This window comes from Coturnix japonica, chromosome 11, assembly GCF_054131305.1.
Source record: "Coturnix japonica strain WE chromosome 11, WE-NBRP24, whole genome shotgun sequence".
Taxonomy (NCBI): domain Eukaryota; kingdom Metazoa; phylum Chordata; class Aves; order Galliformes; family Phasianidae; genus Coturnix; species Coturnix japonica.
This window is the reverse complement of record NC_140673.1, coordinates 14,632,333-14,647,552: the sequence shown is the minus strand read 5'-3', so window position 1 is coordinate 14,647,552 and position 15,220 is coordinate 14,632,333. Positions and strand designations below refer to the sequence as shown.

Below are 15,220 nucleotides of genomic sequence, written 5' to 3'. Positions count from 1 at the left end.
ATGGAGGTGGTTGTTAGTCAGCAGTATTTTCCCTGGATGCTGTATTATTTGCCTCAAGATTACACAGCTATAGCAATACCAGAATATCATCTGTCTTTCTGTGAATTTATTCTTACAGCACAGTCATATCACACACTAACTGGCTCATACAGCTACAGATGATATAGCACATCTTCCATCTTAAGACTAAGGTTAAAGATATATTTATAGCAGGTGGATGAGTACACAGGCAAATCTGAAGTATTAATTTAAATAAATATTCCACTCTGAAGATATTCAGTAAAAACGAAATGATATAGTACAGTTGCCAACACTAGCATGAGCTAAAAAACATGTATATCAGTTTATCTCAACAGTGTTTCTTATATGTCTGAGTATGGTCATCTGTTGTGATTTCAGCAAGTTTCAGTTTACACACAAGGTTTATTCAACACAAAACAGCAAATGTTATAATTTCAGACAATAGTCACAACTTACCACTCTTTCCATAGTCCCAGGACTGGAATTGTTTCTGAGATCTCCCTAAGTTATTGAAACTATCTACCTGGTGCACTGAAGATGATGAAAATGACTCTTTGTTGCCAGATTGTTGCCACCTATTTAAAAAAACAACACTGACACATCAGTGAAACTGTTGAAGAAAGCTGCAACAAGGAAGAACTGTACCCAGAAAACAGGCACTAGTTAAAATTAAACATACTACCTAAAGACATTAATCTATATTCATTAGTACCTTGATGGTGCTGGCATCGAAGATTTGGGTGCAAAAACAAATTGTTTGAGATCCACACTTTGAGCCTGATTTAACATCTGCATCTAAAGAAAGCAGGTTATTTTAATCAATGAGACAAAGACTGAAAAATGTTTTTTAAGAATCTGAATTATACTATTAATATTCTATGAAGCCAGCATATTTTTAAAGATTCCACATTATATCTTTCTGGTACTTAGTTATCTCTTGGCTTTTCTTTAAAAAGTTCGAATTACATGCTTCTATTATAGTTATCCAAAATGCTGGGCAAAGTCAGATTAACTAACAGACACTAACTCTGTCTATATTAGCTGCAGGCCATATCATTCTTCTCTTTTACAAACAAGCAAACAAAACTGTGAGGAAGAATTAAGACTACAGTGTCTCAAAGGCACAAAAGATTAGTTTGGCATCATGTTCAAAGATACGTAGGTCATGGCAAAAGTAAAGCCTCCTATTTATTTCCACAGAAACTAGAACAGATACGAGGAACACAGTAATATTACCTAACAGAGCAAATTCTCAGCAGATCTCCTAGTAGCATTACTTTGATAGATACCAGTATTTGCTTTTGTTCACATCACACTTCACCAAACTAAATTACAGCACACAATCCAATAATGCCTCTGTATTTCACTCACCACAGTCTATCAGATGCCTTTAAAATAAAAACAGAGTGCATATAGAGAACTGTATTACAGGAAGTATTCCAAACACCAGTGGAACCTGTCAAAAATTCCTTGATGTTTAGAACCTTTCTACTTCTTTTTGCATTACACACAGACAATCTTGCAAGTTTGTATTTACTTTTGAAAGAAAATACATACAAACACAAAACAGATTTAAAAATTCTATTCAAATATTGACTGTATTCAAACAAACCTTTAACCGCTTTACTGGGGGTACAGACGAGGTAGAGTTCCTGCTCCTTAAATCAGCCAGGTACAAACTAAACTTTGAATCTCCACTCATCTCAGACTTTGGAAGTACTCCAGTTTTACCTGAGAAAGGGTATTAAAAGAACCTTCAATTAGTTTAAAAGGGATAAATCACAGTTATTGATTTTGGTATCATCTATTAAGAAACACTAAAGATTTAACATACTACTATTTATATGAGAGGTCAAGCTAGACATTCCTCTTAATTCATATGCTAGATGATCTGAAAAACATTAATAACCATTGTAATCTCTATAAAAGTTATACTAACAAAATGTGTGGGTTTTTTTGTTTGTTTAGCAAAAAAAAGTAAACTATACTCATCTAAAAGTAACGGAAATAAAGTACTTAATGAAACTCACAGCAGTCATGTCCACACACATCCTTATTTTTACAGCGATGGTTACATTCTCTGTTACTGTATTTCTTATAGGTATTTTCTTCTCTAGACCTGCTTCCTAGATGGACAGAATACAGAAGTGCTCATTTATTATTCTGTATGCATTGTTGAGAGAGCTCCTCATGCAGTAGGATGGGATAAAATAGTCTGGGTCACTAGACTTTTGTTGCCTTCAACAAAACATTGAACTGCTTTAACACTATAACTGGAAGTAAATTAACAAACACTATGAAAAAACAGAGGCTCTACCACTATTCCCAAAATCAAACTGCAACATGAGATAGCAAATATACTATTTGCTATAGTATAGAAAGAAAGAATATGCATAAACAAAGATGTAACAGAAAATTCAGCTTTCTGTTGACTTTGGAATTAGTCAGATACTGTGATCTCCCTGTTTACCTGAATCCACTTTTGCTGCTGGCAGACTTTGTGCTGTGCCACAAGATGTATCAAGAGAAGACTCGGCTTTCAGTTTATTTTTAACTACTTTACTTCCCGCTGTTCTTGGTGTTAAGTAAAAGGCTGTGTATGTTTGCTGTATATCAAGGCCGACTTTGAAAAAAAGAAAAAGTATTTCAAATTGCTATGAACTGTTTCTTGAACTACTGATTATTTCCACTTGTCTGAAGAGTTTAAGAAAACATGAATCTTTAACAAAGACCACGGACATTTGTTAGGAATATGGAACATAAAAGCAAGCTTATTATATGAATGGATTTATTGTAGTTAATGTAAAAAACAAAAAACAAAAAACAAAAAACAAAACAAAACAACCCACACGTTTTCAGAAATTAATGCCATCACCATTATATGAGTAATATAGCTACACTACACAGAGTACGTTATTTCCATTAATAAATGTTTTCCTGTATTGCTGTAGAAGTAGGCTTATCTCTGACTTTGCACTGCTGATATATTTTCATTGTAGAACTGTATATAGTCCAATTTATAGGACAGCAGCTTTGTACTGACAAAGAAGTAAAATGAAAACGTTAACAGTACTTTTTGATTTAAATGCAAATTGTTTTCAGTTTTAACAAAACCAAGTTCCTTCCTGCCCCAGCCACAGGTTTAAACACTGGAGTACAGATTATTCTAGGCTCAATTATTGTAATCATCCTCACATTTAACACCTTCCTGGAAGAAACAAATATATTTCAGTTAATCTGGCACAGAAAAATCTTTTTTTTTTTTTTTGTTACTACTGGAGCAGCATGAAGAATTTATTTCAGCCACTTCATTTTTAATGTAGTTCAAATTATGCATTTGAATGGTCATTACTGTTCTTCTTTATCTAATCCTGTAGCTTCAGCTTCATGGAAACTCAAACTCAGGGAACTAATGTTGAAATCTTCACGCATTAAGAAACAACATTTTTCACTGTAGAAGTTTCATGCTACCGAAGAAGAGATGGATCTGCATCTAATACACGTACATGCAAAATTCAAAGAACGCAAATCCCCACCATTTGCAAATACGGTTCTTCCCAGTGCAAGTAACCTATAAAGCTGATAGCTTAATTCAACTTAAAATTTTCTTTCTCAAATTACCTTTAATTTGCATTAACTGAGCAAAATTCTCTCTCTTAAGAACAGTTTTGTTTGAGAACATTAATATTCTACTAAATAAACAGATTTGTAATTGGGGCAGATAGGTAATACTCAACACTATAAAAAGAATACTTTGTTCTCCAGTTGATTTTATTATATTTTGGCCTGATGTAAAGAGTTTTAATAACGTACTTTAAATCTTATGCAGTTGGTTTAATATTACAAGTATATTGATTAACTCACCATAATCAGAACTAATTAAATTTATACTAATGTCATCTGATTTAAGAGCTCTTTTCACTTCGATTTTCTTCATCCAATTTCCACTTTTCAGCAGCACAGAATCCCTGCAATGCATCAGTAAATCTTTATGAGATATGGACAATGAAAACAAGACTGCATGCAAGACTGTATCAGTAATTAAGTAAAGGAGTCTTTCTCTGTTCTTGAACTTTGCTTGCTAAGTGGCCTAACAATAAGCTTCCAATAACATCATCTGTGTTTTTAACCCAGGATCCTGCAGATCAGTTTCAATTCTGCTAGAAGTGTCAGACCTTGGCCAGTACTCCTGTGTAGGTCATGCAGTTAGAAATGACTCCTTTCCTTTTTTCCATTTGCTCGAAACATAATTTATCAAACTGGAGAATTGAATTTCATTTCTGACATAAAAACAGTTCTGACAATGATATTATTAAAGAAAGATTGCTAATACTCCTAAGTACCAAGTTGAGAATATACATATATAATTGTATGTGAATATATATATAGTAGGACATTGCTATTGTCCAGATACTTACACATACCCTCTGTGGTGAAATGCACACAAGCACGTTTTTCTATCTTTTTCCTTTGTATTGAGCCATGTAACATTTTAGGAGACGACTGAGTAACTACAGGACAAAGACTAATTTTGTAATGTTTGGTATAATTAGAAAGGTTTGCAAAAACTGTAAGACAGTAAAGGATTAAATGGCAACAAAATTGGAACATGTAAGAAAAAAACTGATTATACATACATTATTTTCTGAATAAAAATTACTTGATTGTCTGCATCTCCTACAATCAGTGTAACATAGTGAAAGTCTGAAGCTGTTCTCTTCGTCTGTAGCTGCTCAAAGTTTGTTAATGTGGTGGTTACTAAAATTTCAGCCATTGTATCACTGTATTTTGGAAGCTAGGAAAAGATGATATAGAAGATGGCATAACTGCTAAAATATGCAAAGTAAAACATATATCCTTCCATAAATTGCTAATGTTAATACAACCACAAAAGTTCAATTTGAGGAATTTGCAGTGCAATTTCTATGTACTGCACTTAGACACTCCCAAGAATCTCAGAGAACACAGTATTAGAACATCAGATTACACCTTCCTATTGAAATGGTACCAGCTAGGTTAATATAATTACATTCTCTTTCTACATATTGCTAAATGTGACAGAAAATTAACGTTAGTTAACACTTGTTCAATACATTTTATTATACAGTTGGTTTCCTGTCTCTCAGGTGGGGTGTTTTGAAAAAAAAACATTTAAATATTTGCACTATATTTAATTTAAAATATTTACATATAAAGCTGGAATATGAGAATATATTGGTTTGCAACTCTAATACAAAAAGCTGTTAACAGTGGAAGGGAGTAGGAACAAGGTTAATGTACTAGAGGGAATATTCATTCAAAATCCATCCTTCAGAGTTTGATTTTCACTGCACTTGCTAAGGTGAAAGGAGGTCATGGTATTGTACAGTGTTCTAACAGAGAGGGTTGGAATTTCTTAACAGCAATATTTGTGATTTCATTTAATAATATCAGTAAAAAACAATAAAATAAATAGAAAAGTCATACCTGTTCAATGTTAAGCTCATATTTTGGGAGGTATAAAACAGATTCTTTTATCTGGTTTCCAAAAGGAGGATGTCTGTTCAAAATCTGCAAAAATTTTGTTTCATTTCTGATAAATTCAACTGATCAGCGATGCTGGCCCAAAAGTAAATTCAAAGGATCAAAGTCACCAGACTAATTACACCACAAACAAAAGCCCTTATCACTCCGAGTTAGCTACTGTCAGTGATATCCAGAATAGTAGCACAGCCAAAAGAAATGAAAATTCCAACATTTTTTCCACAGTGCTCTCTCTTCTGTTTAGTATCAGCCAATGAACTAGCCTACAACCTGGAAGAACTAGGCAGGCTTTATGTATTGACGCTTCTATGCTACCCTACCTTTAGTGATAACAAAACAGAAATGAAAGGAAAACTTGTTAAAAAGGCAGAAAAGAAAAATTCTTAAAGCCAGAACAGAAAAACCTGAATAAGATCAATTTCATTTAGAAATCTGTTTCAGAACACAGGAAAAGCAGTTTCCTCACAAAAGAAGTCAAGACCATAAGAACTTGTTCTAGTGTAAAATCTAACTTGCCTGAATTAGGAGTGTTTTATAGATGATTCAAGTGGCATTTTATTCTATGACTACCTTTAATTAAAATATCAAGAATGGAAATTCAGGATTTTCATCATCACCATAAATTAAGAATTACATAAAAACAGAAGGAGATACATATTTACAAACATTATTAGAAGGGGATTGCATGTTGCCTTTTGTTTCAAATCACGTTAATAATGAAATTCTACATATTTAAGCAGCCACTTTACAAAACTAGCCAAATCCAGAGTCAGTCATATTAAACAAAATAATGAATTACCAATTCAAGTTCCCTTGCGTTTGTGTCTTCTATTTTTTTAAATGATGTCAGTCCAGCATTTACCATAGCATTTGACAATGACACACCTGTGAAAATTTTAAGCTTTTATGTTGTTAAATGACAATTACTAATCTCTGTTTATTCTGGCCGTATTACAGTAAGTAAAAACAAAGCAGAAATCATTTTACAGTATGCTTGTTCAAAGCTTTTTGCCCAGCAAATAAACAATTTTTTTCCAACTAAAGAGTAGTAATTTCACTTATCATTAGTAAAGGAAAAAGAAATGCAGGGAAAGCAAATAGAAAGACATTCAATATTACTATAATGACAAGTTTTATATAAATTCTCAAGCATAAGAATCATCTTAGATCACTTTCTTCAAGAGTAAACAACACTTTATATACATTTTCTAGTACAGATTTCAGGTTCTACAAGTGCGAACAAAATTGGGAGACAATTACGTAAACAGTCACTACAGAAATTGAGTTTCAAGTCTGTTTCACCCCCCACCTTACATCATTTCTGACAGGTACATACCAATTTTTTCCAATTGTTTAGACACATGAAGGGAATTTTCCCAAAGTTTGCACCTGAAACACTTAGCTAAAATCAGAGAGTTTAATAATGCAGTAAAGTTGTCTTTACTTGATGCCAGAAAGTCAGATAACCCTGTAAAAATAAAATTTACTTGTATTAATCAACCAATATGTATTTTTAGTTGTTATATTTATAGAAAAGGATGAAATTTTACCATACATCTGGTAACTCTTATGCCATTTCTAAATATTTTGCCAGTATCTTGTGTCAAAGTAAAGTCTTGAACAGGAATGCATCCTAGGTGAGCCTGAATCAGACTGGAAAAGAAATATTTATGTCTTGGTGCATAGGCTCTACTCTAAGCTACATACAACAACATAGAAATTTCTGCTGGAAAACACAAGAAAATCTGCAATTTAAAATAAAAGATCTGGTCCATTATGAAATGACACAGTGTAGCAGGGATTTCAACAGATAAAATGAAAACTTTCATTAAAATTTAACCACATTGCAACACTTACCAGTTTACTTTCATTTCTCTTGTTTTAATCCTCCCCTCCATTGGAAACCTAAATGTGAAAATATACTTACTGTTCACTATTCACAGCTTTTGTTGCTAAAGCCACACTTCCCTTTTTCAATGTATACATATATATATTTATTTATATACCTGATAGTTATTTTTTCCTTGTCTTTATTCAAAGTATTCAGTATTTTCTTCTCATTTGTTCTCAACTTGACATCTAGAAATTCTGCGCAGTTGGAGATCATTGTAACCTGAAACAGTTTAACTATTTTCTTATCTTTCATCTATAAAGGTTATTCATTTTTCATATTTATTAAACTTTACTTTCTTCAAAGTAAAAAAAGCCGTATGGGAACAGACATTCCATTTATTCATGGCCAATCTGTTCTACCACAAAATCTGTTTGGGAAAAGTCTTTTGTAACAGAATTGTTGCAATAATAACTTGCTAACTGACAGTTGAAAATGACTTAGACAATGCCATTTCTTTAAATATAAAAGTAACTCTTCAAGCAGCTAGTATTTGCAGTAAAATATAGCTAACTAAATAACACAATACAGTATTTTTACACATCATTTTATCATTTGTTTCTGTTTAAAATCAACTGAATATCTGTAAATTTTCATTCAATTACCAATTCCTTTAAAGTTTCGGTTCCCTTAATTCTGAAAAACTGCTTTACTGTATCAAATGCAATATAATACCATGCCATTAATCTTCCGGTCTCTGTAAAAGAAGAACATACCTTCAAAAATTTAAATGCCAAGATATTTTTCAGTGTATGCATTTAAGTCACAAAAATGAATTAATTTTCTTACTAGAAAGCTCTATAATATTTAATGCCACTGACTCAATATGCTGCCTGATGGATATTACTGACCCCGTCAGAGGCAGAAAAAGATAAACCATTTAGTTTTCTCCAGTGAAGATTAATTCACGCTAATATATCAGGCTGTGAACTGCAGTTGCTGAGAAGCCAACCACTCTGACAAGAGGATTGTAGAGAAGAACTGATACTTAGAAAGCCTCTCCTTCATTGGATTTTGTTATATCCCATTAGCCTGCAACAATATTTTCAGTGACATTAAAAGAGAAGTTGTGTTCAGGGATTAAGAGAATGAACTTCCATGATTTGCTGGAAAAACAAATCACAATTCTAGGCAGAGAATCTTTCAGATTCTATCCTCTAAAACATCTGTGTACTCATATCAAAGGTACACAGGAATAGCTGTGAACTTCTGTAGTTCTCAACATCTCTTCTGAAATGTAATTTTTTTTTTTTTTTTAGAAAAGTGTTACCTGTTGGTTTGAAATTATTTTCTTTATCCATCTTGATCAAATTGAAAGATGATAAATCATTCAAGTTCTTCAAACAGAGTTCTGTCCACAATTTGAAAAAGTATTTTTAGCACATACAGAAAAAAAAACTTACCTATGTACAAAGAACAACATCATCCAATCACAATGAACATATGTCAAAGTAATGCCAGTGAATTCAAATAAAGTTCTATTTCAAGTTGACTTTTAAAAGTATATAATTAATAAAGGGAAACAAGAAATATAAATTAAAGGAAAATTAGAAAGAATGATAAGCAATCAAAATTTGAGAGCTCAACATGTAGTCTTATTTCTGAGAACATATATAGAAAGATGAAGTATAGTTGTTGACTGGATCTACTGAAATAGTGAAGTTACATAAACAGCATAAACATGGAAGAACGCGGCCTAAAACATAACATTTTACTGAGAAAGCTAATAAGCTACTTACCCTGTAATTTTGCTTCAATTCCATTTTTATCCAATCCAGATGAAAAACCTTCAAGAAACAACAATTAATAAAAATGGAATACAATGATGCACTTCCTCCTTAATATCATAACCAATCAAAAACAATTTCCTAATTTTTAGGAGCCAGATGGCAAAAATGAAGAATTGCTAAATGTTTTATTATTTCAGGAACAAATCAAGAGTCTCAAACAGTGCAAGTATCTGAGTTCCAACAAGTGTTTGTTAGAACAGATACAAAGGGATTAATGCTCTGCATGCTCCCCTGTGATACACAACAGAGTACTATTAGTTGTAGAACCATTTGTAAACATCATCAGAGCGCCAAATTCACATTCAGAATCTTCCTACTGTAGAATACAGGAAGTTCCCTGTAATGTAATACTTGCTCGTGTGGTACACGTACTATGGTCTATTCCATTTTTTTTTTTTTTCATTCATTGTTTTCAGCCAGTGCACAACTACTTTATAAATGGATGTAGTACAAGTGTCAATAACAAGGATACGGTCTTGGCTGGCAATTAAGGTGCTGCTCTAGACAAGACAAATTGAAGAAACCAGCATATTAAGACATTGTTTTAGCAAAACTATGAAATTCTAGACAGTCTTTTCCATAGCAACAGACTACCTATTCAGTGCTGAAAAGCACATTATGACTAGATAATGTATGCATATATGGCTGAGCGTATTAGGATGAAAACAATAGATCACTATGAAGCTGAAAATGGCTTCTTCATAGCTTTTAATGTTCTATCACACTGAAATTCCTTCTATTTAGTGCAAATAAAATTACTTTTTCATGAAGCGTTGTGGGCCACGTTACTCAACTTGTTTTCAACCCCTCATGAAACAACGGTCCATACCAGAATAAAGGAACAAATAATACTGATTTTACACATGCCAGTGTCAAAATTTAGAACAGCAAACAAACAAACCGTAATGAGTTGGATTTTTTAAAGCTCTAATGTACAAGAACGTTGATCGTATCCATTCCAAAGCTACAGTGACATCTGTGACAGTACGTAATGCTATTTCTGCATTTAAATGCTCCACAAGATGTCTGTGCAAGCTGTCAAAACCAAAGAAATAAAAAACCTCTGTAAGTGTATTTATCCATTAGTAATATGAAAAAAAAAGACAACTTTTTTTGCTCATTGTCAACTGTTCATTTTAATCTGTGAAATTAATAGGAAATAACAGTTTAAAAAAAAAAGGAAACAATCAGCAATGTAATCCACTGTGGCTTAATATCCAGTGAAACAAAAATACTAATCTTGGGAACTATGAACTTTCATAATTACTTAGTGAAAAAAAAGCAACATTTTTAAAGTTAAATCACAGTGCTGATATTTGGAACATACCTGAAAAATTAAACCTTAAAAAATCCCAAACAACAGTGACTAAAATGTTGTGTTTTAGAGTTATACAGTCTCATATAACTCACGTGTCTCTTCTCATATTCCATTCATCTCAAATGGACTCTGTAACCTGCTGTTTTCTAAGCTCTATTGTCTAAAAATTCAGATACATGATCTGGCTTACACTCTTGCTGTTCATCTTCCTAATATATATTATTTGGGCTTCTTAAGTTCTCCAGCACAAGTCCAGGGCTAACTTTTTTAAGATGACCTAAAATATGTTTTTATCTAATAAAACAGAGGTTGTTACTTCTGACTAGCTTGGATTGGGTTTCTTTAATTTGAGTCTTTAAATTTCTTCTAAGCAGAATAAGAATTCAAGAGAAAATACGTTCTGTAGCAAATATGAATGTTGCTGCCACCTATTTAATCTTATGAAAAATTAATTACCTGCTCTCTATTACATCTGCACCATTTAACATCTGTATATACTTCTCCCTCGTACTCGAACGAGTCATAATTACTGCTGTAGCCGTTGTGTCAAACTGCAAAAATAAATACATAAATAAACAAACAAACTAAAAAACAACCTGAAAAATGAATCGGGATATTGTGAAGGCAGTGCTTCCAAACTGCTCCTCTATAAGCCTTCTTCTAACCTAATGTTTTCTCATTCTGAAGTGATGAGAAGTACATTGCGCTGGATGCCATTATTGTTTCAGATATTTTTATCACGCAATCTGTAGACTGTGTGCCACTTCCTACTTGTTCTCCAATTCTTATACCACGCACAATCCAAATGCAATATTTAGATCTTCTACTATAGCAAGGTGAAACAATGTTTTTTAACAGATAATACCAAATCAAACATTTATTTCCCATGAACAATTAATAACAAAATTCTAAAAAAAAAAAAGCAAACATTGCAGTGAAAGTTTTGGAATTGCTGTTTCTTTGCCACATATAGTTTCTACTTATGTGCCTTTAGACAGAATTGCTGTAACACAGCATTAACTTACTTGAGGCCTTCCTGCTCTCCCAATCATTTGCAGAATATCGGTTTCACTGTACTCTTCAAACACTCCTCCAACATAGTGCATTGTGGATTTTATAACCACCAGATGTGCAGGCAGATTGACTCCCATTGCTAAGGTGCTAGTAGTAACTAGACCAGATCAAAGTATATCGATATCAGGATGAGCACCACTGAAACATCACACGGACATTAAACACATAAGTACCTAATTTTCATCATGAAGAGCTCTTATTTTCTAGTGGAGTCAGTGAAATTTGGGACTTTTATGTACTAGAAAGAATTAGATTAATGCAATTGGATATGCAGTCCATGTATACATACATCCACAGTGTGACTAGATTGATACTCTTCTATTTCAAGACTAAAGATTTCTTCCCCTTCACAGTAGTTAAAGAAGAATGTCAAAACCCTGTCCTGCTCATGCTTTCAGACAAATTAAACAACTCTGCAATCTTTTAATGGCTGTTTACAGTTGTATATAAGCAACTCAGTCAAGTTCTGAACTCCTGGATATGAAAAGAGGAGGCCTGAACAAGACCATCACATCTCAAACAGATGCCTTTTCATTTTACATAACAGTAGATGGAATATTTCATAGCAAACACCCTGTTTAGGGAACCTATGGCTACAAAGCACAAACCAAGAAAACATCACATGAAAGCTGAGAAAGGACATGATAGCAGAGAACTCCATCTCAACAGGATTGCTCAGCTGAACAAGAATATGAGCTAGCCCTGTACCAACATATCAAGGAGGATGACCTCTGTGTATGCAGAAAAGAAGTTCTCTGGATGCTAGTAATAATGGAAATTATTATACTCAAAGAGCCAAAGTATACATGGAATACAAAAGCATCTCGACCTGCATTCTACTAAGAAATTCCTAAGGTTAAGCAGAAACACTAGAATCATAAAATGTTACCAATTCCAAACTCACATCTTTTCAGGATATCTTAAGAACATTTTAACTTTCAAATTTAAGTTTACTTACAAAGTACAGGTACATCTCCTGCAGTAAAAGCTCCTTCAATTATTTTTCTGTCAGAAACCTCCATGCCCGCATGATGATAAGCCACACCATACATTAAAAGCTCTGATAATGAAATAATTACATCCATTACCTGATTGAGTTTACTCAAGAAAACATTCTTTCACAAGGTAGAGAAGTAGTAGGTTATACTTACCTCTGAGCTTGGAATCTTTCAGTGAATTTGCAGACTTCTGTAACCTGCACAACAAAGAATAAATAAATCACAAAACAGATTCATTAATGTTAGCATGCAAAGTCAGAGCTACACATAAATCTAGATACACAGTTTAAAGATTATAAGAAGTATTCCTTGGCAAGTACATTTTCTTACATAGTTTCTCATAGTACTACTATATTTGCATTTTTTAAATATGCTCTTAGCTTATAACTACATGTTAGACTATCAAATGGATATTGTCTTAAAATAACTTCTTAACCATTCATTCTTTTCATACTTTCAACCTCTACCTTTCCCAAAGCAAACAAAATGACTCCCTGGGACAGCTGCTGCACCCTTTCCAGCCCAATTATCTTTCCAAGTCATAACATGCAACATAGTTCTCTGACTCAGACACAGAAAGTGGAATCAAATATAGATAGTATTGGCAGAAATGTGAGAAACAAGGATAGCAGAAGAGATGTATTGTTTACATAACATGGAGAAGTCAACAGTTGGATTCCAAAAATCAGGAAGCAGCTTCTGAAGTTGTGAAGTTGATGATTAATATACATTTATTAAAGGAATTTGATAATGCACAGACTTCTCATGAGCTTAACTTAATGCACTAGTAAGATCCCATCCAATTCAACTACTTGTACACATAATCTTCATAATTCAAGGTCTCACAGGCCCATGGAGATTAACGTTTTTATGCTGCAAAAACAAGTTTTTAGAAACAACTTAATGTTTGTGAATGGTACTTTGAAAAACTGAGAAACAAACAAAATATCCCCAAAAGCGTGCCAGTTTAGCAACAGAAATGTCAGTTGTGATGATTTTGTTGCAGACACTTTTGCTAGAAGATGTATTAGGTGAACATCTTTGCAAATGTTGTAAGTTTACTAGAACACACAAACACGGATCAAAAACTTAAACAAAAAAATACCTTTGCTTCTGCTCTATACTCAGTAGAAATTTGGCATCTTTTGAAAGAATAGAAGCAGCTTGCTGCACTCCTTTTCTTGTGGCACAGAACTGTAATTAAGAAAATTATTTTTTAAATCGACACTTGTGAGTAAGAAACAATTTTAAATGTAACTAAAAAAACTCGTACCACAAGCGCTGGTTTTTGATCAGAATATGCTTGTATAACACTAGCTATTTTGTAGTTCAGAGTTAAGTCAAATTTGAATTCTGTCTGACTGTCACTGCAAGGAAAACCAAGAACAATTTTGCGTAGCTTCACTGGGCGTTGATCCTCATCTACTTTCAGACATACAGCAGGCACCTTCCCATCTGAAAGCCACTCTGCAATCTTTCAAAAAGAAAAAGAACGTAAAAATCATTTTCTGTTTTTAAATCATGCTCTGCTCTACCTGCATTACACCATAATTAATTTTCTCTTTATCACACAACCTACTACTACATTGCACAGTGCTTTCACCATTAAAATCATAAGTGAAGTTTTACTAGACCAATATAATTTGGACTGTAATCTCAAGTCTATTTAGACTCGTATCAAATATAAAAAATCCCATATATATCAAACAAAAGCATAGCCACTTCTGGCTGATAGTTCTCTATGGCTGAACACAATTTCTTATGATAACATCAACCACATGGTTGCTATTAGCTGCCACCTTCAAAATGACAATTCTGTTATCCATCAATCTTTATTTTGTACTCTATTTTATATTAATTAAAATTCTGTTAAAATGCAACTCTTACATCTTCAGCATTTGGAATTGTTGCTGAAACTGCTACAAATCTCAAAGGAGGGACATCACGATTCTCTGAAAGACGCCAAAGAGAAGACTGAACAGTCTTCATCCGACTGACTACAACTTCCAATGTTGCGCCACGGCTTTCATCCTTTACAACATGCACCTAGTAGGAATTTTAAAAACATTTGCAAAATAGTTTTCCAGTTATATTCTAGACATGCGTTAAATGCTGTATTTTCTAAGAGTTTTCCTTTCATCTTCAAGAAGAAAACGAGCATATAAAGTCATTAATTTTCTTGCCTCATCTATGAGAAACAGTCGCACAAGCTGAACTATAGAGTTGTCTTTCCACCTTCTAGTCATGCTATCCCATTTCTCCTAGGAGATAAAAAGAGGAGGAAGATGTTTAAAAGACCAATGCATGCCTGAAATAGAGTACACGTAGGCATATCTAACCTTTAACACATCTTTAAATAAAATCTGTTAAATAAAGACAAGCTAACTTCAACCTAACCTATCATGTAGGTTTCAACTGACACACTATTATACGATTACATGAGTATGAATGCTGATTATACGAAGCAAAAGCATGCAACAGCAGTTTACAGAGAACTATAAAGATCATAATGCTGTTCTGAAAATTGCTATTCATTATTAAAATAAAGTAAAAGCGGACCTGGCAGCATACAATTGGTAGTCTACTAATATCTGCTTATTCTATG

General features: G+C 33.2%; 1 protein-coding gene across 11 annotated transcripts in view; it reads right to left on the bottom strand.

Annotated features, from left to right (window-relative positions):
- The window catches only part of HFM1 (helicase for meiosis 1), a 53,615-nt gene that overhangs the window by 3,033 nt on the left and 35,362 nt on the right, over nt 1-15,220 (bottom strand). For 3 of the 11 annotated variants that reach the window (XM_085511341.1, XM_085511340.1, XM_085511342.1), the window contains 25 exons: nt 14,799-14,876; nt 14,503-14,661; nt 13,889-14,089; nt 13,721-13,809; nt 12,769-12,812; nt 12,576-12,677; nt 11,569-11,714; nt 11,000-11,094; nt 10,127-10,260; nt 9,175-9,222; nt 8,706-8,786; nt 8,041-8,132; nt 7,551-7,657; nt 7,402-7,470; nt 7,100-7,197; nt 6,881-7,012; nt 6,344-6,429; nt 5,488-5,571; nt 4,659-4,816; nt 3,886-3,989; nt 2,492-2,644; nt 2,052-2,147; nt 1,634-1,752; nt 734-816; nt 478-596 (listed from right to left, as the gene is read on the bottom strand). In XM_085511341.1, the coding sequence (XP_085367467.1) occupies nt 478-596; nt 734-816; nt 1,634-1,752; nt 2,052-2,147; nt 2,492-2,644; nt 3,886-3,989; nt 4,659-4,816; nt 5,488-5,571; nt 6,344-6,429; nt 6,881-7,012; nt 7,100-7,197; nt 7,402-7,470; nt 7,551-7,657; nt 8,041-8,132; nt 8,706-8,786; nt 9,175-9,222; nt 10,127-10,260; nt 11,000-11,094; nt 11,569-11,714; nt 12,576-12,677; nt 12,769-12,812; nt 13,721-13,809; nt 13,889-14,089; nt 14,503-14,661; nt 14,799-14,876 (2,677 nt within the window). Of the gene's footprint in view, nt 1-477; nt 597-733; nt 817-1,633; nt 1,753-2,051; nt 2,148-2,491; nt 2,645-3,885; nt 3,990-4,658; nt 4,817-5,487; nt 5,572-6,343; nt 6,430-6,880; nt 7,013-7,094; nt 7,198-7,401; nt 7,471-7,550; nt 7,658-8,040; nt 8,133-8,705; nt 8,787-9,174; nt 9,223-10,126; nt 10,261-10,999; nt 11,095-11,568; nt 11,756-12,575; nt 12,678-12,768; nt 12,813-13,720; nt 13,810-13,888; nt 14,090-14,502; nt 14,662-14,798; nt 14,877-15,220 lie in introns of those variants that run through there. The other 8 variants (XM_085511343.1, XR_014932757.1, XR_014932758.1 and 5 more) reach the window with 8 other exon arrangements.